This window comes from Gadus macrocephalus, chromosome 6 (genome assembly GCF_031168955.1).
Source record: "Gadus macrocephalus chromosome 6, ASM3116895v1".
Lineage (NCBI taxonomy): Eukaryota > Metazoa > Chordata > Actinopteri > Gadiformes > Gadidae > Gadus > Gadus macrocephalus.
Window position 1 is genome coordinate 26,784,871 of NC_082387.1, and position 27,154 is coordinate 26,812,024.

General features: G+C 50.1%; 1 protein-coding gene and 2 long non-coding RNA genes across 4 annotated transcripts in view; all 3 read right to left on the reverse strand.

The window, feature by feature from the left end:
- Positions 1–11,560, reverse strand: part of tg (thyroglobulin) — a 30,613-nt gene extending 19,053 nt beyond the window's left edge. Inside the window, exons 1-15 of the mRNA XM_060054256.1 lie at positions 11,362–11,560; positions 10,609–10,711; positions 10,053–10,150; positions 9,598–9,786; positions 9,089–9,248; positions 7,659–7,765; positions 6,963–7,106; positions 6,130–6,315; positions 3,845–4,395; positions 3,333–3,714; positions 1,744–1,788; positions 1,419–1,649; positions 834–953; positions 608–685; positions 252–361 (exon numbers count right to left, since the gene is read on the reverse strand). Coding sequence (XP_059910239.1) covers positions 252–361; positions 608–685; positions 834–953; positions 1,419–1,649; positions 1,744–1,788; positions 3,333–3,714; positions 3,845–4,395; positions 6,130–6,315; positions 6,963–7,106; positions 7,659–7,765; positions 9,089–9,248; positions 9,598–9,786; positions 10,053–10,150; positions 10,609–10,711; positions 11,362–11,551 — 2,694 coding nt within the window. The 5' untranslated portion in view covers positions 11,552–11,560. The remainder of the gene's footprint in view (positions 1–251; positions 362–607; positions 686–833; positions 954–1,418; positions 1,650–1,743; positions 1,789–3,332; positions 3,715–3,844; positions 4,396–6,129; positions 6,316–6,962; positions 7,107–7,658; positions 7,766–9,088; positions 9,249–9,597; positions 9,787–10,052; positions 10,151–10,608; positions 10,712–11,361) is intronic.
- Positions 11,561–15,492: 3,932 nt separating this feature from the next.
- LOC132459007 (uncharacterized) lies at positions 15,493–16,759 on the reverse strand. Of its 2 annotated transcripts, XR_009526065.1 has the most exons (4): positions 16,643–16,759; positions 16,310–16,411; positions 15,726–15,975; positions 15,493–15,573 (listed from the first exon to the last, which is right to left on the reverse strand). It is a non-coding gene; the product is annotated as an uncharacterized LOC132459007 (long non-coding RNA). The 2 variants fall into 2 exon arrangements; XR_009526064.1 differs by having other exon boundaries at positions 15,502–15,975.
- Positions 16,760–20,150: 3,391 nt separating this feature from the next.
- Positions 20,151–22,276, reverse strand: LOC132459013 (uncharacterized). Its single transcript, XR_009526070.1, has 3 exons — positions 21,819–22,276; positions 21,677–21,740; positions 20,151–20,272 (listed from the first exon to the last, which is right to left on the reverse strand). It is a non-coding gene; the product is annotated as an uncharacterized LOC132459013 (long non-coding RNA).
- Positions 22,277–27,154: the final 4,878 nt, after the last annotated feature.

A 27,154-nucleotide genomic window follows, 5' to 3' on the forward strand; every position in this document is an offset into this window, starting at 1 on the left:
TCACCGCGGCAACCCACCGCCCCCAGGGCCACACACACGTCACCGCGGCAACCCACCGCCCTCAGGGCCACACACACGTTACCGCGGCAACCCACCGCCGTCAGGGACACTCAGACGTTACCGCGGCAACCCACCGCCGTCAGGGACACTCAGACGTCACCGCGGCAACCAACCGCCGTCAGGGACAGACCGACGTCACCACGGCAACCCGTCGCCGTGACCACCACCTGGAGATGCGCCTTCAGACCTACCTCCTCGCACCGTGGTCGGTAGGACGCCGTGATGTCAGAGATTATGTCAGAGCCCTTCAGCCAACCAGAGAGCAGCATGTGGCCCTCAGCTCTCTGACACGGAGACGGACCTGCAGGACCAGAGCCGGAGAGTCAGGGGGGTGTGTGTGTATGTGTGCACCTGTGTCTGTGTGTGTCTGTGTGTGTGTGTGTGTGTGTGTGTGTGTGTGTGTGTGTGTGTGTGTGTGTCTTTGCATGTGCACGTGTGTGTGTGTGTGTGTTTTTGTGTTTGCGTGTACACATGTGTGTGTGTGTGTGTGTGTGTGTGTGTGTGTGTGTGTGTGTGTGTGTGTGTGTGTGTGTGTGTGTGCTCCTACATTGGGGCATCTTCAGAGGGTGACTGGTGAGGGAGTCTGGGATGTATTCTCCATCTTCATCTACACACCAACACTGACCTGTGCCCACACAAACATACACATTTAAACACACAATCGTATTCATGAACAAGTCAGACATTTAATAAAAACATTGGTACTGTGTGTGTGTGTGTGTGTGTGTGTGTGTGTGTGTGTGTGTGTGTGTGTGTGTGTGTGTGTGTGTGACCTGTGCTTGGGTGACACTGTGTGGACAGCCACACTCCGAGTGAGTCGCACTGTGGGGAGTACGGCTGGTAGGAGACGCTCAGAACCTCCGACCGCTGGGGGCGCCACGCCATCTGGACCGCTGCAACACACACCACAAACCTAACGCACCCCTCAGACACACACACAACGAACCTAACGCACCCCACTGAGACACACACAACAAACCTAACGCACCCCACTGAGACACACACACAACGAACCTAACGCACCCCACTGAGACACACACAACGAACCTAACGCACTCCACTGAGACACACACAACGAACCTAACGCACCCCACTGAGACACACACAACAAACCTAACACACCTCTCAGAGACACACACAACGAACCTAACGCACCTCTAACACACAGCCGCAGCACAAACACACGACGACCCTAGATCAAGGCACTAACACAGGCAGCGTCAGGGGATTGATTCCCCCTGCAGCCGGGATAGTGGATCTAAGGAATCACCCCTGATTAAGTTTATGACTTAATTAAGTTTAGTTAATTAAGGGATTTCTCTCAGTATAACTCAGTGCCATCCTCCCCTGTCACTCACTGGAGTAGGCAGCCAATCGCAGGGCAGCTCTGGAGCGACTCAGCAGCTGCTCAGACAACTGCAGCCGCTCTGCTGATTGGCTGACACGGAGCTCCTCGGGGGTCAGGTGGATGCCCTGGGCCAATAGGAAGCCTTCTCCCAGAGGAAGGCGGGACGTGTTGGAGAGAGCGATGATCCGGTTGGCCTCTGAGAGGAAGGAGGCGACCTCGCTCAGCGCAGCGGAGCAGGAGCCTGTGGGGTCACATGGCACGCTAACCCGTTAGCACGGGGAGCTAACAACAGACAGGAGGTCGACTGGAAAGCAGACAGCAAGCGCAGTTCTGACCTGGGGAGACTGGGCTGTTCTCTGATTGGTCGACTGTAGCAGGACCTGGAAGCAAAAAAACTGGTTTAGTTTAAGTCAACTCAGAGCTTAAACACAGGAATACTTAAGTGTCTTTGACCACTATAGCTTTCTTCTGTATCTTTAGTTGAGATCCAATTAAAGACATTTAATACAGTACAACAGTGGTTCCCAAACTTTTTTTCAGGGGACCCCCTTTTGGACTTGAGACTGTTTTCGCGCCCCCCTGCCCCGCGCGACAGCACCCCCCCCCCCCCCCCAACTTAGTGCACTATGTAGTAACTAACTATGTAACTATGTGTTACTATGCATAATAATAATATTCAAAATCATTATTATTATTATTGTTATTATTATTATTATCATTATTATTATGCAGTAGTAATCATCACCATTATTATTATTATTATTTATTTTTTCAAAGGTGGATTTCTCTCTGCAAAGTGGCTGTGCATTAAAAGCCTATTCTGACGCCAGTATTTTATTATAATGTTTCATATAATTATTCGTATATATATATATATATATATTTTTTTTTTTTTAATATGCAAACTGGCCCATCTCTCCGCGACCCCCCTGACGGTGCTCCGCGACCCCCCGGGGGGTCGCGGAGCACCGTCAGGGGGGTCGCGGCCCCCAGTTTGGGAACCGCTGCAGTACAACATAGCCAAAATCGATACATCTACAAATACAATACGGGCAAAATGAGTAGAGTGGGTAGAATTGTTAACGTTTACATTCTGCGTTACCATGGCATGAACATCTGTAGGTCAAACATCGACAGCATCAGAAGTTCATTTTCCACAAAGAGTTACAGAATGAGGGATCACCAGGAGCAGGTTTGGGCCTTGATGATTTCAACAGCTCATTGTGTAGCATCTTGTCCTAGCTATCTTTGTCGTGTACGGGGAATGGGTTAACCTAGTGATTGTTAGTGCTTGGTCTTTGGTTCCATGAACATCCTTACTGCACCGACAGCGATATATTGTTGTTTCTCTTTCTTCTGACAAATGTACATAGATCGCTTGTGTCTCTTGTCGCTTTGGGTGAAACCGTTTGCTAAACGCCCTAAATGTAAATGTAAAGGTTCAACGGTAGCATTCAGGTGCCATCAATGCCATTTAGAATTGTCAATAAGGCATTGATGACCTGCAAATGAATATTGTACAATCGTTTTTGGATTGGATTAGGTTTATGGTTAAGGTTAGGTTAATGGTCGGGGTCAGGGTTAGGTTTGGGTTAGGTTTAGGGTCAGGTTTAGGGTTAGGTTAATGGTTAGGGTTAGGCTTAAGGTTAGGTCCAGGGTAATGGTGAGGGTTAAGGTTAGGTTTAGGTTTATGGTTAGGTTTAGGGTCAGGTTTAGGGTAAGGTTAATGGTCAGGGTTAGGCTTAGGGTTAGGGTTAGGGTTCGGTTTAGGGTTGGGGTAAGTTTTAGTAAGTTTAGGTTTAGGGTTATGTTTAGGGTCAGGGTTAGGTTTAGGGTAAGGTTTAGGGTTAGGTTCAGGGTTAGGGTGAGGGTTGGGGTCAGGGTCAGGTACAGGGTGAGGGTAAGGGTCATCTCACGGACTCACAGGAGACGGCACCCCCTGCTGTCCGGGAGGGCGCCAGCGCCCCCTGGGGGTCCACACAGAAGCAGCGCCGGCCGTCACACTGCAGGGGCAGGAAGCTGCCGTCCCCAGTGCATGCTGGGACGTAGACCTCGTCCGCCGCGGCCCGCCGGCTCCGGGCGGCGAGGGCCAGCCCCCGCTCGCCCTCGCATCGCGAGGGGCAGCGGGGGGGCCCGGCGCCGACGGGGGTCAGGGACCCCGCGACCTCGGCCCCCTGGGGGGTCACGCACCAGCAGGCGGCGGGGTCGCACTGCAGCGGCTGGTAGAGGCCCCCGGGGGTGCACCGCGGCACCCAGAGCGCCGAGGTCGGCTCCCGGGAGCAAGACCGGGCCAGCGGGACCAGGACCTGCACACACACACACACATACACAGGGGGCGGAGTGTGGGTGGGTGGGTGTACCTGCTGCAGTGTGTGTGTGTGTGTGTGTGTGTGTGTGTGTGTGTGTGTGTGTGTGTGTGTGTGTTTGTGTGTCTACCTGCTGCAGGGTGTCAGTGTGTGTGTGGCCCATCAGCGTGCGTTGCAGGGCGGACAGGAAGCCCGGGTCCTCCAGGGCCCGGCTCACCGACCGGACCAGCTGCTGGTTCAGAGCCCTCTGGTCCCGGTCCTGGTCCTGGTCCCGGTCCTGGTCCCGGTCCCGGTCCCGGCCCTGGTCCAGGAGGGTCTGCAGGCCGCCCCGCCCCCCCACGGCGCCCGTGAAGTTGAGTGCGGCGGCGTTCTTCAGGAACTTGCCCCCGAAGAGGTTCTCCAGCAGGCGGCCCGGTCCGGCCCGGGACAGGGCCTGGAGGGCGCCCCCCACCGAGGGGAACAGCCCGGCCAGGACCTCCCCCAGGCGGGCCAGCAGGGCGGCCGGCTCCCCCTCCTCCTGGAGCAGGTCCTGGAGGGGCCGCAGCAGGGCGGAGCAGGACCCCTGGGGGGGCCCGGGGGTCTGGTCTGGGGAGAGGGGTCCGGGGGGGTCCAGGGACCCGGAGGAGAGCAGTCTGGAGAGGGCCAGGCGGCGCCTGGAGGGGCAGTCCGGCTCCACAGAACCTGGAGAGGGGACCGGGTCAGCGGACCGCCACGGAGACCCCACAGAGACCCCACAGAGACCCCGCCGAGACCCCCACAGAGACCCCCCCCCAGAGACCCCCCACAGAGACCCCCCACGGAGACCCCCACGGAGACCCCACGGAGACCCCCACAGACCCCCCACAGAGACCCCCCACGGAGACCTCCCACGGAGACCCCCCACAGAGACCCCCCACGGAGACCTCCACGGAGACCCCACAGAGACCCCACAGAGACCCCCCACAGAGACCCCCCCAGAGACCCCACAGAGACCCCCCCCAGAAACCCCACAGAGACCCCCCCCAGAGACCCCCCACAGAAACCCCACAGAGACCCCACAGAGACCCCCCCAGAGACCCCCACAGAGTCGCTCACAAGCTCCCCCAAGACCAGTTCAGAGTTCACCTGGACCCCCCCCCCCAACCCCCCCACACCCCACTTACACACGTATTGTATGTTGTACGTCCTGGCACACATAGTACCAGCTACTAGCTATCTCTGTAGTCCTATCTATCTGGGTCGTGTGCGGGGAATGGGTTAACCTAGTGATGGTTAGTGCTGGGCGCTTGGTTCTATGAACATCCTGACTGGACCCACACAGACGTATTGTTGTTCCTCCTTCTTCTGCGTCTGCTGAATGCCCTCAACGTCAACGTTAACGTAGGACTGGGAGGCGCCAGCGGTTGGCACGGTTTATAACTCCTCCCTTCCTGCTAAACCACCCACTCCCACTCCCTTCAGCCAATCAGGAAGGGCCGCTCTAACAGCCTGCCCTCTGTGAGGTTCTCTAGGCCAGTGGGGCTCAAATGGGGGTCCGCGTACCCCTAGGGGTACTCTGCAGTAGGGCCCGACCGATTTATCGGCCTGCCGATTTAATCGGCCGATTATAGCCTTTTTGAAAATAATCGGCATCGGCCAAAAAGACGCCGATTACAACCGATTTTTTTATTTTTTTATTATTTTTTTATAAATGTTATTGCTCTTAGTATCCTGCAGATTGCGCTCCTACTCGCCTTGCTAACTAACAACTTTAGCTGGAGTAAAAAAGAGGAGATTGAATTTTACCGTACAACATGAAAGCACGCTCGTTCAGGCAGCTGCGCGCTCACCTCACCAATGTACACAAGACGCGTTGTTTGAGCATGTTGTGCCTGTTTTTCTTTAGGTCCCAGGCCATGTTAATTTGTTATACTGTAGACTCTAACGGTGAGACCATACTGCTCAGCACGCACGTGTTAGTCACTGCTCACGAGCGCAGCACATTGGGAGTTAGTTATTTATTTTACATTTTACATTACACTAATTTTTGACTGTAAATGTATTCTAAAACACTCAAAGGTTCTGCATTCAATTCACATATTCGTCAAAAGTGTTTAAAGTATATTTAAGGTATCAAAAACTACGTTTTATATGTTTTTTCTTTTGTTTTTTTTGTTTTATTTTAATCGGCCGATTAAATCGTAATCGAAATTTTTCTCTGAAAATAATCGGCATCGGCACTCAAAAATCAATATCGGTCGGGCCCTACTCTGCAGTACCGCAGGGGGTCCTCAACGTCCTAGAGGGGGGACACTAGTAGAACATGTGGATCTCAAACATGATCTACTAGTGAACCCCCTCTAAGCTAAGAGGGGGTTCACTCAGCCTGTGGCAGCTCGCGGGCCCCCCCGGACCCTCGACCGGGTCCGGGGGGTTCTGGCCGGCTGCGGCACTCACCGCAGGCCAGGGCGTCGCCGGGCTGCTGCACCCCAGGGACCTCCCTCCCCAGGGGGTCCACACAGCGGCACTGACCCCCCCGCTGGCACTGCAGGGGGGAGAAGGAGCCGTCGGCCCCGCAGGACGGAACCAGGACCCCCGGGGAGCCCAGAGACCCCCGCCGCTCCACCTCACAGGGCGACGGACCTGGAGGGGGGGAGAGAGAGAGAGAGAGAGAGGGGGGGGGAGAGAGGGAGGGGGGGGGGAGAGAGAGAGAGAGAGAGAGAGAGAGAGAGAGAGAGAGAGAGAGAGAGAGAGAGAGTGAGAGGGAGAGAGGGGGAGAGAGAGAGTGAGAGAGAGAGAGAGAGAGAGAGAGAGAGAGAGAGAGAGGGAGAGAGAGAGAGAGAGAGGGGGGGGAGAGGGAGGGGGGGGAGAGGTAGAGAGAGAGAGAGAGCGAGAGCGAGAGCGAGAGAGAGAGAGAGAGAGAGAGAGAGAGAGAGAGTGAGAGGGAGAGAGAGAGAGAGAGAGAGGGGGGGGGGGAGAGAGAGAGAGCGAGCGAGGCTGTGATCTAGTGTGGACTCCGTCAGTGTCTCATGAGGTGTGTGTGTAACGACCCCGACCCAGACAGCGTAGTGGGGGTTACATTGAGACGCCTCCAGGCTGGCGTCTGGTGTGACACTACAAACATTCCCACCAACATCCCTGGAATAGCGTCTGAGATACTCATCCTAACCCCCCCTACAGGCCCCGGGAGAGCTGGGATCGTTGGCGGCCCCCGGACTGAGGGGACCCCCGGACTAACGTGACCCCCCGGCCCGGTGGGACCGGGTCCAGAGGTACGGGGCGGGTCTCACATCTGAAGCGGCTGGTGAGGGCGAGGCGGACGGCCAGCAGGCGGCGCTGCAGCACGCGGTACATGTTGGAGCGGGAGAAGAGGTGGGCGGGGCGCAGGTCCAGGAACACCGTGTCATAGACCTCCGAGAGGAGCAGCTCCACGCCTAGGGGACGGCAGCACCTCTAACGTCATCCTCATCATCATCATCATCATCTTCATCATCATCATCAGCATCATCATCATCATCATCTTCATCATCACCATCAACTTCATCAACTCTAACATCATCATCAGCATCTTCATCATCATCATCAGCATCTTCATCATCATCATCATCATCACCATCAACTTCATCAACTCTAACATCATCATCAGCATCTTCATCATCATCATCATCATCAACTTCATCAACTCTGACATCATCATCAGCATCTTCATCATCATCATCATCATCATCAACTTCATCAGCTCTAACATCATCATCATCATCATCTCTAACGTCATCATCATCATCCTCTTCATCATCTCTATCGTCAGCAGCATCATTATCATCATCATCCTCTCTATCGTCATCATCATCACCTTCATCATCAGCTCTATCATCATCTTCATCATCTCCTGTATCTTCATCATCATCTTCATTCTCACCATACATGTTTGAGTACAGTGTGTGTATTTTTGTGTGGACTGTGTGTGTGTGTGTGTGTGTGTGTACCTGTGTTGTCGATCTCTCTCCCCTGACTGTCCGAACAGTAGCAGTAGGAGGAGACCAGAGGAAAAGCCTTCCTGAAGCTACTGAACGATGCAAAGACTTCTGGGAACCTGCACACATACACACAACCACACACAACCACACACACACACACACACACACACACACACATTATCATGAAACACAGTAACACACTTGAGGTCGCCTGATTGCATATTAGGAAGCAGACTTGGATAGGTTGTTTGATGTTCATATTGCGTTTGTGTGTCTGTGTTTGTCCTACTGGATATGTCTGATTGTGTGTGAGTGTGTGTCGTCTGTCGTGTGTGTATGAGTATGTGCGTGTCGCGTGTGTGTGGCTAGATGTATGTGCTTGTGTGTTGTGGCATCCCGCCACGTGGTCCTCGGCCTGGACGGGCCCGGGGTACCGTGGAGGACGGGGTGTACCATCCCCACCCACCAGCCGGCGACGAAGAGCAGCCCTTTCGGCTCCCCAATCAGGGTGATTGGGGGACACCTGGCCGAAAGCGGAGGAGCCATTTTAAAAGGAGGCACAGCACAGCACAGCACGGATCGGGTGCAGGAAGGAAGGGCTCGTGCAGCGCGAGAGCCTAGAGGCCCACGGAGGCCCTAGAGACCGCGTCTCCTTCATTGCCTGCATTCTGATTTGAAGTGAGTGTTACTAAATGCCTGAAATGGCTTATACTTCACACCAAAGTGTCGTTTGTACGTGGATTCCGGCTCAACCGAGCACCGGGATACCACAGTGTGTTTGTCTATATGTATTTGTCTATATGTCTGTATGTGTGTGTGTGTGTGTGTGTGTCTGTGTGTGCGTCAGTGTGTGTGTGTCAGTTTGTGTGTGTGTCAGTGTTTGTGTGCGTCAGTGTGTGTGTGTGTGTGCGTCACAGTGTGTGCGTCAGTGTGTGTCTGTGGTGTGTGTGTGTGTGTGCGTCAGTGTGTGTGTGCATCAGTGTGTGTGTGTGTGTCACTGTGTGTGCGTCAGTGTGTGTCTGTGGTGTGTGTGTGTGCGTCACTGTGTGTGCGTCAGTGTGTGTCTGTGACAGTGTGTGTCAGTATGCGTGTGTGTCTATGTGTGTGTGTCAGTGTGTGTGCGTCAGTGTGTGTGTGTGTGTGTGTGTGTTTGTGTGTGCGTCACTGTGTGCGTCAGTGTGTGTGTGTGTGTGTGTTTGTGTGTGCGTCACTGTGTGTGCGTCAGTGTGTGTGTGTGTGTGTGTGTGTGTGTGCGTCAGTGTGTGTGCGTCAGTGTGTGTGCGTGCGTCAGTGTGTGTGCGTCAGTTTGTGTGCGTCTGTGTGTGTGTGTGTGTGTGTGTGTGTGTGTGTGTGTGTGTGTGTGTGTGCGTCACTGTGTGTGTGTGTGTGTGTGTGTGTGTGTGTGTGTGCGTCACTGTGTGTGTGTGTGTGTGTTGGACCTGTTGTAGGCGTCCAGCAGGTCCAGCTGGCTCTGGTCGGTGGTGTTGATGAACTGGCACTGGACCGGCAGGAAGCCCCCACCGTCGGAGCACTGGGGGGGGGTCTGCCCCCCGCTGGTGTGGAGCAGCCCCCGCGCCCTCACCTCACAGCCCCCCGGGCCTGGGGGTCAGAGGTCAGAGGTCACAGCCCGGACACGCACCTCCACTGAGCCCTCATGTTGAGACAGACGTATGCTGCTGCTCCCTACTACCTGTCTCTGCTGAGTATTGTTGTTGTTGATAGTATTGGTGTAGTGTATTATTGTTGTTGATAGTGTTGTTGTTGTTTATGTTGTTGCTGATAATCTTGTTGTGCATTATTGTTGTTGATAATGTTGATGTGCATTATTGTTGTTGATAATATTGATGTTGTGCATTATTGTTGTTGATAATCTCGTTGTTGTGTGTTATTTTTGTTGATAATGTTGTTGTTGATGATCTTGTTGTGGTGTTGTTATTGTTGTCCTCACAGCGTGCGGGGCGGCCGCTCTGCCGCGTGCCGTACACCTCCATTCCCTGCCGGTCCACGCACCAACACCGCCCCCTGCTGGCGTCGCACTGAACAACCTCGAAGTCACCTGACTCCTGGCAGAGCGGGGCCACGCCCTCCTGGAGGCCCGCCAACACCTGCTGTCTGAGGAGCAGGCAGGGGGAGGGGCCTGGGCACACACACGCACACACACACACATATCGAACACACACACATACACACACACATATACCGAAAACACACACCGAACAGACACACCGAACAGACACACAAACACACACGCACATGCAAACACACACACACACACACACACACACACACACACACACACACACACACACACACACAGTACATGAGGGACAGCAGGTCAATGTGTTAAACAAGCTCTACCTCAACACTAACTGAGCACAAGATGTCACACCCTCAGACACTTACAACGAGGAAGAGAGTCGCTGGTTCGAGTCCCGACAATCTCCTGCCCCTGAGCGTCCACACACCAGCACTGCTCGCCCCCGGTACTGCACTGGATACTCCTGTGAGACAGACGGGTGGTCAGACAGACAGGTAGTCACGGAAACAGGTGTACACACAGACAGGTAGAAGGACAGACAGATGGTCAGACAGACAGGTGGTCAGACATACAGGTGGTCAGACAGACTGGTAGTCACGTAAACAGGGGTACACACAGACAGGTAGAAGGCCAGACAGATGGTCAGACAGACAGGTGGTCAGGCAGACTGGTAGTAAGACAGACAGGTGGTCAGCCAGACTGGTAGTCAGACAGACAGGTGGTCAGGCAGACTGGTAGTCAGACAGACAGGTGGTCAGACAGACAGGTGGTCAGCCAGACTGGTGGTCAGCCAGACTGGTGGTCAGACAGACTGGTGGTCAGACAGACAGGTGGTCAGACAGACAGGTGGTCAGACAGACAGGTGGTCAGACCGACAGGTGGTCAGCCAGACAGGTGGTCAGACAGACAGGTGGTCATTACCTGAACTGGCCGTCTTCAGTGCAGTGAGGGAGGCTGGTTTGTTGCCTGGCGACAGCCACGCTCCGTAAGGACTCACACTGGCTGACCGACTCCAACTGGTACTCTGACACAAACAACAACAACCACATGTAAACAACACAACAAACAACTCAGAGGCACGTCAACACATCATGTAAACAAACAACAAGACCCCTGATGTGTTGGCATCTCTTGTGTTTTGTTGTTTACATGTGAGAGATAGATACAGCAATAGAGAGACAGACAGCTAGAGAGACAGACAGACAGACAGCTAGAGAGACAGACAGACAGAGAGCTAGAGAGACAGACAGACGAATAGAGCGATAGCCAGACAGCTAGAGAGACAGACAGACAGCTAGAGAGACAGACAGACAGACAGCTAGAGAGACAGACAGAGAGCTAGAGAGACAGACAGACAAATAGAGAGATAGCCAGACAGCTAGAGAGACAGAGAGACAGACAGACAGACAGCTAGAGTTAGAGAGAGAGAGAGAGAGAGAGAGAGAGAGAGAGAGAGAGAGAGAGAGAGAGAGAGAGAGAGAGAGAGAGAGAGAGAGAGAGAGAGAGAGAGAGAGAGAGAGAGACCAATAGAGAGACAGACTAATAGAGAGACAGCCAGAGACAGACAGACAAACAGACAGACAGACAAACAGCTAGAGACCGTCAGACAGCTAGTGACAGACAGGCAGGCGGGCAGACAGCTAGTGACAGACGGGCGGGCAGACAGACAGGTACCTGAGGCCTTGCTGTGGGTGCCCCCCGGCCCGCAGGCCAGGAGCAGAGCGGGGATGAGGATCCAGGACATGGTGCGGGTCGCCGTGGTGACGGACCACACGCAGCCTCCCGTCTTTATACCAGCGGGCTGCACAGTCACGCTGAGTAGAGCTGGAGCCCCTGACCCCTCCTCCTCCTCCACCATCATCATCCTCCTCCTCCACCATCATCATCCTCCTCCTCCACCATCATCATCCTCCTCCTTCACCATCATCATCCTCCTCCTCCACCATCATCATCCTCCTCCTTCACCCTCCTCTTCCTCCCCTCCACTCTTCCTCTTCAGCTGAGAGCCTCTCAGATCACTAGTGGACTCTGACCCACCTCAAGAAGATCCCATTGTATGGAGTTATTTTACTTTTAGCAATATAGATACTATTTAACAATTATGAATGAATAATTGTTTCAGTATATACTACATGTGAACAATCCAAAAATAAACAAGATAACACTTTTGGCCGGGATTTTTTTTTTTTTTTTTGCCGTTTATTTATTTTTTAATGTGGGACATTTTGCTTCGAAAACAATATCCCGAGTTTGAGGTCTTAATCTCGGGATATTGCCCAATATCCCGAGATAGCAAACCAATCTAATTGCGCCATTTTAGGTTTACGTGTAGCTACTAATAAACAATTATTCACCGAGGGATCCTGAGGTGAATACGTTTTTTAAGCATATACTACACATACCTAACCCTCCAAAAATAAAACAAGATAACACTTTTTACTGGGATTAACTTGTTTTTATTAGCGTTTTTATTTTTTTATTAGCGTGACGAGTCTACCGTCACTACATAAGCACTCAAAACCGCACCTACAGACACACACATACACAGAGACACATGCACACAGACACACGCATGCACGCACACACACACACACACACACACACACACACACACACACACACACACACACACGCGCAAAACAGACGAAGAATCAAAAGATTAAATAGTTATCTTGGGTGTAAGAAAATCTTTAATGATTTGTAGTTTGAATGTGTTTTTGGTTCTTTGCAGACTGATGTAGACCACTAAACACAACCAGCAGGGGACAGCTATTACTGGTCGCATCTGGGCATCTATCGAATCCATTGTAATGACCAATATGTCCAACCGAGGGCGCTAAAGGCCATGATACACCGTACGGAACACGGTGTGAGTTTATCGACTGTAAAGGTGTTTAGTCTGTAAACAGAATTGTCACCTTAAAGATCACCACCTTTGAGAACCTTAAGAACCCTAAAACAACGTTCAACAGCTTATTTACTAGGCCTTCATCTTGTAACCATTTGGTTGATACTATTTGTGAATTAAGATGTTATGACGTATTAAGGCTTTCCACTACAATAAAATATTTCATGGCGTACCAACGATTTGTTTCTGTCTTTCTTATTTCTTGTGCATAAAATTGAAATCAGTTATTTTATGTTTTTGTAATATGCATAGAGGAAATATCTCTAAACTGGGATGTGTGATCAATGGTCCCTGGAGTTGTTTGTCAAAGCGTGGGGGGGGGGGGGGAGGATTACACATGTGTTGGCTCCCTCCCGGGTCCGAGGGCTCGGAAAGTAAGCAGATGATGTCACAGCGGGGGTATGTCAACTCTGCTGGAACAACACACACACACATATCTATGCATGCACACACGAACACAAACTCGCACACACACACACACACACACACACACACACACACACACACACACACACACACACACACAGAAAAGCATGCATGAAAAAAAACACTCATGCATGTGCACACATTCACAAATACAAACATATGGACACGCACGCAGTCACACACAGACATCATGCCCACACCCAGGGCCGGTTAAGGGACCGGTTAAGGGACCAGTTAATGGGTCTTTTCAGGAGCCTTGAAGTTGCATTGAAGTCCTGGTTGGCGTCTCCGTCTGATGAGACAACACACTCACTCCGAGTTCGTAAAATATCGACGCTTTTCTTTTCTTCGGGGGTTAACCGCTGGCGTAAAGGGGGTCCTTGTAGGCCTACGTCTACTAGGCTAGGCTACTTATCAATTATAAATATTTTTGCTTTTATTTATTTCTTTACCCAAAAATTATATTCGGGTCCAATTAAACACAGGGTCTATGTTTAGGATGTCTGGGTTTAGGTTCTGCGTTCAGGGCCTAATTGACCAGGTTAACAGGCGTCCTGTCGTCCTCAGAGCTCCAGGAAACGCACCAAGTTCCAGGTGGTTATTTAGCTCAGACCTCGTTCACTCAATACATTCACGATCCAAAATCTGACAGCAGCTGACCTCAGATCCGGTGAAGTAGGCTTTTATTTCTTGGTAGTGGCTATTCGTACGGCGACCGTAAGAATAGCAATCAGGCTATTCGTACGGCGCGCCGTAAAAATACTGCATTAGTCTATTTTCACGGCAGGTTATGGTTAGGGTAAGGGTTATCACTATAATTAATTACAATAATTACGGTCAGCCTGGTTAGGGTTAGCGCCGAGCAGACTGATAGGTCAAGTGACAAGCTCGGTCGCCGTACGAATAGCCACTGCCTTATTTCTTTCACTTCATGTTTCGACCAATCCTGTTGCTGGAGGCAAAGTTAATTGCAGACAAACTAGACCAGCACATGAACATTTTAAAATGTAAATACACACATTCCTGTATAATTAATTAAGATGTATGACAGCTCCCTCTGCTGGACAACAGTCTCACACCAAACTACATTTTCAGTTTGAACCAACGTAGCTAAAGTAAATTGATGTGAGACGGGTTGGTGGTTTGAACGTATTGTAGTAGCAGAGAATGGCCTGCGGGGCAGTATGTACATTGTTAAATGCAATAGGCTTGAATTTGGTAGTAACATGGATGTTTTATATTTTTCCAAAATGGATTTTGTGAACATTGCTGAATAACATTCATCATGTATATTAAATGTATTGAGGGAGTTTAGCTTGACATTAACCAAGTTAAAAGGACAATCAAATGAACAGCACCAAAAATGTAGAAGTCAATGTGGGATTTTAATATATAAACAAAAACATTGACAGAAGTGTAATACATATTTTGTAAAGGAAAGCAGAGGAAAACATTTTCCCAGATGAATCTTTTCAAAACGTCATTCAGAAAGCAAGAGAAGACGTTTGTGTAAAACCAGCCCTCCCTGACCAGCTCTGTCCCTGACTCTAAACCCTGACTCTCAACCCTAACGCTGAACCCTCCGAGGGCAGGAAGACGCTCCTTCAGTGCAAAGGTTCAAGAAGACACTCCTTCAGAGTAAAGGTTCGAACCATGGAGAAGGAAGAAGAAGGTGAAGGAGTCGAGAGTAGTGTAGTAGTGAGGTTAGTGACAGACGTGAGGGAAAGGCGTGTGGAAGCACACGGGTACATGTGGGGTCAAGAAGATTACTCCCACTGGAGGTCATTGATCCATCAGCCTCAGACCGCTGAGCTCAGCAGGTCTTCTGGAGGACGAGGCTCAGATGAACTGAGGAGACAGGACCAGCCGGATGTCAGGATCAGGGCGGGTTCAGCTCAGGTTTGTCTATCCCCGACCAAACAGGATCAGGTGAGGTTCAGCTCAGGTGTGTCTGCCCGGACCAAACAAGGACATTGATTAGGTTCAATATTCAAAAGATGCAACATTATCTGAACCAAAGAGACGTCATTAAAGAGCCGGCAGGCTTTAGGGCGCCTTGCTCAAGGACGCATCACTGTATTCTGAGGACTTGAACACGGCACCATTGGTCTGAGAGTTGAACCCCCAACCTAGTCCACTATATCCAGATAATGCAAACTTACGAGGAATCCTTGATGGTAGAGTCCTGGTCGTCCTCAGGATTTGCCTGCCAGATGTACGGCTTCTCCGTCAGTCCTCCAGATTCCTGGTCTGGTTACAAACGTAATTTGTCGCTAATGTAAGGTAAAAAAACTGTACGTTTGTCTCTAATGTAAGGTCACAAACACAGGTAGTTGGGCTCTAATGGCGCGTAACAAAGTAGCAGCTGTAGTTTGTCTGGTAACCAACCACAGTAGTACGCCCTAACTTCTACTGAACAAACTAACCCTGCGTTACAACAAGTCCACTATGTATACTTGATGCAAACTTACGAGGAATCCTTGTTGGTCGATTCCTAGTCGTCCTCCAGCGTCTCAGCTCCTCCAGCAGCTCTCCTCAGACCGAGTCCAGTTCTGGAACAAACAGCAAGTCTTGCTGCAACATGTGTTAAAACAGATGTAGTTGTCTGGTATAAATGGTACAAACGCTGTTAGTTTGTGGTAGCAGTATTCTACGAGAAGTGTCAGTGAGTGTGATGATCACTTCAGATTCAGGCTCCATCTACCCCACGACAGACATCCTCCACCAGGCAGGGCCTTCAGCACGGCTCCTCCACCAGGCAGGGCCTCCATCAGCTCCTCCACCAGGCAGGGCCTCCATCAGCTCCTCCACCAGGCAGGGCCTTCAGCACGGCTCCTCCACCAGGCAGGGCCTCCATCAGCTCCTCCACCAGGCAGGGCCTCCATCAGCTCCTCCACCAGGCAGGGCCTTCAGCACGGCTCCTCCATCAGCTCCTTCAGCCATGGATTCCTGGTCTGGTTACAAACACAGTTGGTCTCAGCAGTAAATCACGGAGACACAACACACCCCACCTCCTGTATCTGAGGTTCACTTGTAAAATGGAAGACGACTTTAAAACATATTTAAATGCTTAAATTAGACAACGTCTGCAGATTGTCACGTTCAGCAATTCATCTACTACGGTCATAGCAGCACCAGTAACAATAATGGCTCATATGACTCCTACATAAACCCGGTATGAATTAACTCAAATCACAGCTTGGCACAGATGTAAAGTCATAAGATGATCAAAACCAGACCTAAACTACTGAGGATTTTAGTGTTTCAGGTGAGCTTGGTGATGGTTACCCTCTGGTCCGGTGCTGCAGGCCCCTGGTCTCCAGCCTCAGTCTCCGGTCCATCCTGGCACCACAAGCCTCCGGTCCCCAGCCTCTCAGCCTCGCCTTTCAGCTACAGCAGCAGGGTTATATCAGCATTTGCCCAACAATAAACTTAATTGACTCATCCAAAACCTAGTTAGACAATTAATTTAACTATTATTTTATAACTCAAGGCTGGAAAAGACTTGAGACCAGACATGAGCATTCCATTTTGGGAATGAAGACAGAGCAGTCCACAAGTTTAAAGAAGTGGTTCAGGCCATGCATTGAAACAGACCTCTACTCACACAAGAGCACTGACCTGTTCTGGAGGACTTGCGACAGGAGGTGGAGGTCTGGCTCTGGGTGAGGAGGTGGAGGTCTTGCTCTGGGTGAGGAGGTGGGCAACTTGGGACAAACTACATGTTACCTTTTTAACCTTTTACAGTTCTAGAGTTTCATCTACTGTAAGGGGGGCCAAGGTGAGGGTAGAGGGGGGGGGGTCAAGGTAAGGGTAGAGGGGGGGGGGTCAAGGTGATGGTAGAGGGGGGGGTCAAGGTGAGGGTAGAGGGGGGGGGTCAAGGTGATGGTAGAGGTCAAGGTGAGGGTAGAGGGTCAAGGTGAGGGTAGAGGGGGGGTCAAGGTGAGGGTAGAGGGGGGGGGTCAAGGTGAGGGTAGAGGGGAGGTCAAGGTGAGGGTAGAGGGGGGGGTCAAGGTGAGAGTAGAGGGGGGGGTCAAGGTGAGGGTAGAGGGGGGGGGTCAAGGTGAGGGTAGAGGGGGGGGGGTCAAGGTGAGGGTAGAGGGGGGGGTCAAGGTGAGGGTAGAGGGGGGGGTCGAGGTGAGGGTAGAGGGGGGGGTCAAGGTGAGGGTAGAGGGGGGGGTCAAGGTGAGGGTAGAGGGGGGGGGGTCAAGGTGAGGGTAGAGGGGGGGGTCAAGGTGAGGGTAGAGGGGGGGGTCAAGGTGAGGGTAGAGGGGGGGGGTCAAGGTGAGGATAGAGGGGGGGTCAAGGTGAGGGTAGAGGGGGGGTCAAGGTGAGGGTAGAGGGGGAGTCAAGGTGAGGGTAGAGGGGGGGGGGTCAAGGTGAGGGTAGAGGGGGGGTCAAGGTGAGGGTAGAGGGGGGGGGGTCAAGGTGAGGGTAGAGGGGGGGTCAAGGTGAGGGTAGAGGGGGGGGTCAAGGTGAGGGTAGAGGGGGGGGGTCAAGGTGAGGGTAGAGGGGGGGGGGGTCAAGGTGAGGGTAGAGGGGGGGGGGGTCAAGGTGAGGGTAGAGGGGGGGTCAAGGTGAGGGTAGAGGGGGGGTCAAGGTGAGGGTAGAGGGGGGGTCAAGGTGAGGGTAGAGGGGGGGGTCAAGGTGAGGGTAGAGGGGGGGGGTCAAGGTGAGGGTAGAGGTCGGGGGTCAAGGTGAGGGTAGAGGTCGAGGGTAGGGAAGATGTGTATAGGTTATCTCATTATGGTCAGTATTAAACATCAAATAATGCACAACATGCAGAAAAAGCCACACAACCAGGTAGAATTTGTTATGTACGATTTTATATAAACACCACGAGTATACATTTTATAAAATCGTTTGCACATTGAAACATTTTGGGAAGCGTTTTGTCCAATGTCCGAACCCATTTTGATCACAAAGCGTGTATCGTGAATCCAGCGCAGCCATCTGTCCCTAACTCTGTCCCTAACACTGAACCCCGACGCCTTGAAGGACAAGGAACCCTCCCACCGTGGGGAGGAAGGAACCCTCGATGGAACACGCTAGGTGCATCCAAACGTGCAACAGATGGTGAGAAGGTCACGTTGCGTGAGTGTGGAGGAGATGAATCCACAGGCCAAAGTCCTGTTGTGTGAGTGTGGAGGAGATGAATCCACAGGCCAAAGTCCTGTTGTGTGAGTGTGGAGGAGATGAATCCACAGGCCAAAGTCCTGTTGTGTGAGTGTGAAGGAGATGAATCCACAGGCCAGCGATGAGTGGCGGTTGTTGATCACTGAAATGTGGACAGAGGAAAACAGCATATTGTTCAGTTGACTGTCTAGGTAGTGTCACGTTATCAAAAGGTTATTACACCTGTAGTCAATGAACACGATGTCCATGTCATCTTCAGCAGTGGGATACTGACCTAAAGGCCTCCAGCTGGTCAGAGATACAGGCTTGACGCAGCTCAGGTCTGTCTGTCCCAGACTGGACACAGCATTTCAACTGCACCTTACAAAGACGGATGATATGGATACAAAAGGACACAACGATTCAGTTATCTGGCAGACCATCCGAGCCAAAGAGTCTGGGTGAATTCAGAAGTGCGCCATGCCATGTAGTCTGAGAACTCAGGGGTGGAACCCAGCACCATTTGATGGAGAGCCCAACACCCCATCCTACCCCGTTTAGAGTTCCATCAGCAACAGACTCACCTTCCAGATGCATAGCTCCTTCAGCTCTCCTCAGTGGATATCCCCTTGGAGTCGGGTGTCACTCGCCCCACCCTGACGTCCTTCACCAGGCAGGTCCTCCATCACCTCCCTATGCCCCGCCTTCCTGTTTGGGGACAAACGGGGCCGTTTGGCCTCAATGTCTGGGCACATTCAAAGTGGTAGTTTGATGGTCTGACATCAGTGGTAGTTTGCTATAATGTCTGGTAGTAAACCGTTGTTTCCCAATTCAGTTCATGCAAACATACCAGTACTACTTGTTGGCAGGCAGACTCATGGTTCTCCAGGTGCACGGCTCCTCCATCAGCTCTCCTCAGGCAAGGACTCCTGGTCTGTGTAAACAGTGGTGGTAGATGAGCAATTGGGGGGGGGGGGGGGGGGGGGTATTCTTGTGACGCCCGGTTTAAACCAAAGCCCTGGCTGGAGTGTTAATGAGGGCATTAAATATGATTTGATTTATTCTTTCCAACTTGCATAGAAACTAAAGCAAATGCAGAGCAGCTATAGTTTGTGATCTTTAAAGTCAGAACACTGAAATATTCTAGTTGATGAAAATGCTGCTCAGTTCCATAAATAATTGAATCCCTTAGTTCTGATGGTCACATGACTGAACACAATGATGACCCACAGCTGTCCTTCACCTCCCAGAGAGGGTTACCCTAACCCTAACCTCTGCAGTCGCATCGTCGCGATCGTACATCCGAGCGGATCCTGGTGGGTCAGCGATACAATCAGGATATGAAAAAAAATAACATTCTCACACCTCAGTAGACAGTTTTTCTTCATTTTAAAAGGGGACATTATACCACCAGGTGTGAGTGTGCTTAGCCTTACAATCAGTTTCCAAAATCTGACACATATGACATCACTACTGGGCGTGTACACCTAGATCTGTGCTGGATAGATGAGCAACGTTTACTTCAGTCCACTGGGTAGGCTGGTAGAATGATCTGTACAGCACAGATCTAGGTGGACACGCCCACTAGTGATGTCATACGGGGCAGATTTTCAAAACCGCTTGTTAGGCTAATCACACTCACACCTGGTGGTATAATACTTCCCCTTTACAGAATAACAACTTTCAGAACTCATGTGAGAAATCAGACGCTGCAGCCTCACATGGAGAGCAAAATTGTGAGTGAATAAATCCTGTTCACTCACAGCTCCATTAACCCAGGGACTTTTTTCTCAAAATCATTCTGATCAAAACGATGGCTGAAGAGACCGATGTAGGGCTGGTGGAGTGGCTAGTCTAGCAGCCTACTCCTTCACATTGAGGTGGCAGTGTAAGGTATAATCACCTCAGGGTCGGCTGTCCTTGCCCCCCCACGAGGGACGTCCTTCACCAGCGGGTCCTCAGCACGGCTCCATCACCACCCCTCAGAGTCCTGGTCTGGAGCCAAAAGCAGGGAATTTGCCTCATGTCCACCATGTTCAGTTCATGCAAACCAGTGCAAACCAGTACCACCTGTTGGCAGGTAGATTCATGGTCGTCCTCCAGATGCAGTTCCTCCATCAGCCAAGGGCATCGGGTCTGTAACAAACAGGGGTGGTAGTTGAGCAGTGGGTGGGATTATTCTCTGGACGCCTCTTTTAAACCATTCTGAACCAAAGTACTGGCTTTTGGTGTAAAATGTAGAGGAATAGAAGACACCAAGTTAAAAAAATAAATAAGAACCATGCACACACTTGAAAATGTGATATGCAGGAGAATGGTAGAACATTCTGTGAATTCAACAGCACACATTTGAAATTTGACTGTTAACATTATTCAAACAGTCTTCTGCCTCAGCTGAAACTCAATATTTAAAACAAACGATAAAACTTGTAGAATTCTTGTACCAGTAGCGTAGACTCCAGCCTTCACATTTAGGGGTTAGAGTCTCAATAAAACTTCACTGATGACTCCATTAAGCCAAGGACGGTTTTCTCTAAATCTGCCATATTAGATGACGGCTGAAGTAACCGATTTTAGAACAGAAACCGTTCAGTAGCAGTGAGAGTGATAATCAATCTAGAGACGGGCTGCATTCACCCCGACATCATTCTTAAGGCAGGACCTCCACCACGGCTCCTCCATCGGCTCTCGTCCACCATGGCTCCTCCGTCGGCTCTCGTCCACCATGGCTCCTCCGTCGGCTCTCGTCCACCATGGCTCCTCTGTCGGCTCTCGTCCACCATGGCTCCTCTGTCGGCTCTCGTCCACCATGGCGCTGTCGGCTCTCGTCCACCATGGCGCTGTCGGCTCTCGTCCACCATGGCGCTGTCGGCTCTCGTCCACCATGGCTCCATCGGATCTCCTCCATCAGCCCTCCTCAACCAACGCGTCCTGACCTAACATCAAACGGCAGTAGTTGGGTCCAAAATGTGGTAACAAAGCCGGGGAGGTCAAACCTTCACACCCTTGCATTTGTAAAGGGGAAAAAATATCAAACTTCAAGCTTACAAGTTGACTCGTTGAGAAATGTATAAACTACTACTGTCAGAACGAAAATCTGAGAAAGATAAAAAAATAATAATAATCAGCCTCAACAATTAGTTTCAGAGCGGCTTGGAGATGGTACCCTGGTCCACCCTGCTGCCCCATTACTGGTCCAGGTAGTGGGGTTACCCTCTAGTCCCCAGCCTCAGGTCCAACCAGCTGTGTTGTACAATATTTAACTAAACCTTGGGAGACGACGTGCCATTTCTAAACTACTGTAAATTAGCTTTATTAATCAACTCCATTTACATTGAGGGCATTTAGCAGATGCCTTTAACCAAAGCGATGAGTACATTTTTCAGGAAGAGAAGCAATAAACTAGACACAGGTTGGACGTCTTCAGGAAGCGGACTCCCAAACACTAAATCAAGGTACTGAACCATCATAATCAAGCACATTAACATCCAATATTCATCATTTTAACGCAAAAATCAACATTGATCGAAAGCCACTTACACCGATAGAGCCTGGTTCAACTGCTCGGCCACATCTCCTCCCACCGACCACGCTGCAGAGATCACTGAGAAGATCATAATGTTATAAAAGATGGGTAAATACTGTGGGAATCAATGTGAAAGCTTCAATATCAAACACTCACATGTGCGGTTGGATTGACATCTTCTGCATCATACAGGATCAGGACTGCAAGGCCTGGAGTTTCCCCCCCGTCTGTTAGCACAACATTCATCCATTTAAAAACACCACGACGCGCTTTACATCACTGCCTCACCAATAATAAACTGAACATCAATATAACAGTTCTTGGTCACCACGTATCTTAGTTGCCTTGTGCTTAGTTTGATTTATTCAAAAGTCAAAGGTTTATGGTAGCATTTGCGCAACAATTAACTTTACTTTTCTAAACAGCTATACCATTTGATAATACGTGAATAAGCACACTTACATTTAACCCTTCCTTTTGTTTCTGAAGTCTAGCAGAAACTATATTGAGCAGATCACAGCCCAGATATTTAGAACACTAGCAATATCAATAGTAATTTAGATAGTAAAATGATACTTGGCCACATTCAGCTGCTGGGTTGTTGAAGAAATAAAAAGCCGTAGTAAGTAAATGCCGTCGTCTCCATCTTTTACGCGACCCGAAAAATGTATGCGCAGAAAATCGAGAGTTGATTGTAGAGCGCAGTTATCAAAGTAGTTTAAGGTATTTTGTGGGATAATTAAAAATATATTTTAAGAGTGCCCTTCCTAATTTCTAGTGCATAAGGATTTACCAATAATCGCAGATGGTTACCTATAGAAATGGGGCACTGCCAGATTACCTTAATTGGGTACGCTCAATAGTTATGAGGTTTACGCAAATGCCAATATTGATCGTACTGCCAGACGCCATAATAAGGTGTGGATGACATAACGCAATTGCCAATCCTGTTCGTACTGCCAGTTATCCTCCACCACACAGTACTGCAGCATTAGAGCTTCACAGACTGCACAAAACTAACTACCAACCTCTACAGAAACCCCAAGCCCCGTCATACTGGAATCGTAACGTTCCAGTACGAACCATCCCTAAGTAACGTAACCAGCACCTCACCTTGAACTGAACGACGATGAAGATCTTGTGGTCGTCTCATTGCAAAATACAGCCAACAGACTTACCTTGAGGCGATCTGGTAGTTTGTTGCTGTTGGTTTATGTACAAAACATTTTGACTAAACATTTCAGTTACCCCATTTAACTAATTATCTACCAATTAACAATGCTTGCCAGTGTACAAAAAAAGCTAACTAATCTGTCTTTTGGCTACTTCCTCGCTTCACATCGCATGAGCATTGTCATATTGATCCGGGTGTGGTCCGAGTGGCCAGAGATGCATGTTAGGATACTGTGCGGTCTGAAGTCTACTGTTCTGTAGACGCGCCCCCCTCCGGAGAAACAGTGTTCAAAAGGGCTGTTGCATCAGTTACATGACCTGGAACATCCGTCAAGACTGTGACAGGGACTCCCCAAGGAGAGACGCCATGGGTAGGATGCGAGGGCTCTTTCTCAGCGACTAGAATACACCACAGCGCCTACGGGAGGGAACCATTGCACACATTTCAATATTCCTCTTCATAGATCTTGAAGCCCCAGCGAGGATTTCTTTTCCTCCTCAGCTGAAGAAGAGCTTGGTTACAGCATGAAGAGAACCCTAGTTGGGATGTTACCAAGATGGTTTCTGATTCAAAGGGGGACCCAACTCCCAGGTCCAGCTAGCATCAACAAATGCATTGCAATTCAGCCCAAGAAAAACTTGCATCCCAGCACAGGAGTCCAGAAGATACAATCCACAGGGCCTGCCAGCCAACTATCATGTCGGGGCTAGAAAGGGCAGCCACGTCGCCGTCTTTCAAGCTTGAAGGACCATTTCCTAAAATGTTGTGATGTATAATAAGTGCGTATCCCCATGTCATCACGCTCACACATGGTATGCCTCGTCACCCTGATCACGCCCGGATGAAGAACCCCAGGCCAGGTAGAACCCCGACTACATGAACAACCGAACCAGGTAGAACCCTGACCACATGAACAACCAGGCCAGGTAGCACCCTGACCACATGAAGAACCAGGCCAGGCAGAACCCTGACCACATGAACAACCAGGCCAGGTAGAACCCTGACCACATGAACAACCAGGCCAGGTAGAACCCTATGAACCACATGAACAACCAGGCCAGGTAGAACCCTATGAACCACATGAACAACCAGGCCAGGTAGAACCCTGACCACATGAACAACCAGGCCAGGTAGCACCCTGACCACATGAAGAACCAGGCCAGGCAGAACCCTGACCACATGAAGAACCAGGCCAGGCAGAACCCTGACCACATGAACAACCAGGCCAGGCAGAACCCTGACCACATGAACAACCGAACCAGGTAGAACCCTGACCGCATGAACAACCAGGCCAGGTAGAACCCTGACCACATGAACAACCAGGCCAGGTAGAACCCTGACTACATGAACAACCGAACCAGGTAGAACCCTGACCACATGAACAACCAGGCCAGGTAGCACCCTGACCACATGAACAACCAGGCCAGGTAGAACCCTGACCACATGAACAAGCAGGCCAGGTAGAACCCTGACCACATGAACAACCAGGCCAGGTAGAACCCTGACCACATGAAGAACCAGGCCAGGCAGAACCCTGACCACATGAACAACCAGGCCAGGTAGAACCCTGACCACATGAACAACCAGGCCAGGTAGAACCCTGACCGCATGAACAACCAGGCCAGGTAGAACCCTGACCACATGAAGAACCAGGCCAGGTAGAACCCTGACCACATGAAGAACCAGGCCAGGTAGAACCCTGACCACATGAAGAACCAGGCCAGGTAGAACCCTGACCACATGAAGAACCAGGCCAGGCAGAACCCTGACCACATGAACAACCAGGCCAGGCAGAACCCTGACCACATGAACAACCAGGCAAGGTAGAACCCTCGCCATGCCCACCTGAAGAGCCACAGGCAGTCCAGTTGTTTTCCTTCAGACTCAAACTCTTCCGCTTTGATGAGCCTGAGAACAGGGACGGGATTTGATGGAAGTGGTGAGAAGGTAATCTGATTAGGTCACCCCAGTGGTGGGATGGTAGGGATCGGACATCCCAGTAGCTGGTAGTTATCGGACATCCCAGTAGCTGGTAGGTTTCAGACATCCCAGTAGCTGGTAGGTTTCAGACATCCCAGTAGCTGGTAGGTTTCAGACATCCCAGTAGCTGGTAGGTTTCAGACATCCCAGTAGTTGGTAGGTTTCAGACATCCCAGAAGCTGGTAGGTTTCAGACATCCCAGAAGCTGGTAGGTTTCAGACATCCCAGTAGTTGGTAGGTTTCAGACATCCCAGTAGCTGGTAGATTTCCGACATCCCAGTAGTTGGTCGGTTTCAGACATCCCAGTAGTTGGTAGGTTTCAGACATCCCAGTAGTTGGTAGGTTTCGGACGTCCCAGTAGTTGGTAGGTATCGGACGTCCCAGTAGTTGGTAGGTATCGGACGTCCCAGTAGTTGGTAGGTAGGTCATGAACGGACCAGACCTTGAACAGAGCAGGGATTGGTTGGTAGGTCTTTACAGTAGGATTCTCCTCATCCCATATGAACAGCAGGCCGATGAGCCCTCTGCTGGCTCAGATGCAAGCCTTTCTCAGGCTGAACTGCAGAGTAATGGAGGAGGCCAGCTGGTCCTGGAAGTTCGGTCCTCTTAAATCAGAACCTATCTCGGTAAGATCCCACCAAGGACCCTTTTCGTGACTGCAGCTGTGCTCTACTCCAGCTGCGGAGGTAGAGAAACCGTAGCTACGGCTTCAAGATGTATGGTGGGCAACGTTGAAATGTGCTCCATGGTTCTCTAGCGAAGGACCGAGGTGGTGTTCTAGTCGTTGAGGAAGAGCCCTCACCTCTCATCCCCGGGCGTTTCTCCTTTAGGTGAGAGCCTGTCACCATCTTGAATGACATCCCAGTTCATGTAAATGACTTCACAACCACCTCTTAGACACATGCCTTCACCTGAAGGGGGCAAGTCTACAGAGCTGGAGGCTTCAGACAGCGCAGAACCCTAGCATGCATCTCTGATCACTCAATCTGAACCCTCTTCAGTACGGTAACTCATGTGACGTGATGCAAAGTTCAGGAAGTAGTGGCGAAGCATGTCGAAAGAAAATCTAGACAAAACCTTGGAGTATGTTTTGGCTGCACTCTGAGAAACCCTATGTTACTATTCTCACAATTCACTTGGAACCTATACTACACCCCTTCTAACACAGCATTGACACATGTTCAAACTAAACAGGTAATTAGCCCACGTACCAACAAAAAACATTATTTAAATCATTCACCTTTCCACCTCAGCCAACGAGGAGGCCAAAACAATGCCCCAGCATAAAGAGGAAATATAAGGACTTACAGTTCGCAGTTTCTTCTTCATGGTTCAGTTTTGATACTCACAGAATCACTTTCTCCTCCTTGACCTGTGAAGTAACGGAACGAGCAGATTCGTTTTAGTGCTCAAACCACACCACTGAGTCAAAGTTGATTCAAGCTAACTTAATTTGAATTAAACATGCATTCCTTTCCCCAAATATTGGCACCAATCTACTCCAAACGACAGTCCTTTAACCTGTAGAAACTTCATTAAAACTTGATACTAATCATTTTTTTTAACTTTATTTTGGCAGTTGTGTATAGTTTAGCTGCATCTAGACTAATATACTTGAAAGAAATATATCAAATTCTTAAGGGTTTTAACTTTTAATTTGTTTTGTTTTTAAAAGGCAAAAATCCACCTAATAAAACGATCAAGGGCTTAATAAAAAACAGACTCTATAGACGTCTTAAATCAGCCCACACAACTAGCACATTGAATCCACACCACCTGAATAAATAAATGGCCTATAACCACGCAAAAACGCTACAAATGATGTCCAATTACATCAAGAACCAACATTAAACATCAAGTAAGCCTAGTAGGAAAATAAACGTTCTACTCACAGCAGGTCCAGATGTGGTGGTCCGTTTTACTTCGAAAAGCGTTCGTTACAAGAACTGTCATTTGTCACACAAAACCGGGAAACTCCAACCAAGTTCTGGTTAAACTCCTAAAGTATACATCACCGTACCTGGGAGACGTTAGACGGTTAGTGGGGAGACCGACCTGCTTAGTTTGGCCTACTGAGCAACAGACAGGTAAGTTAGAGATGACTGAGCAGCACGAGTCGCCACATGCAGGTGAACTCATTAGCGCGGAGCGTGGCACTAATTAGTTAAACCACGTGCAGATGCGGCCCAGCGGGTTGCCTTGGTAACGGATATGCGACCACGCAAATACAATCCGCCGCCACGTGTCGCATTCATATATTTATTTATTATAGATTTATATATCTATATTTATTCATTTATTTATTATTATGATAATAATAATAATACGTGAAGCTATC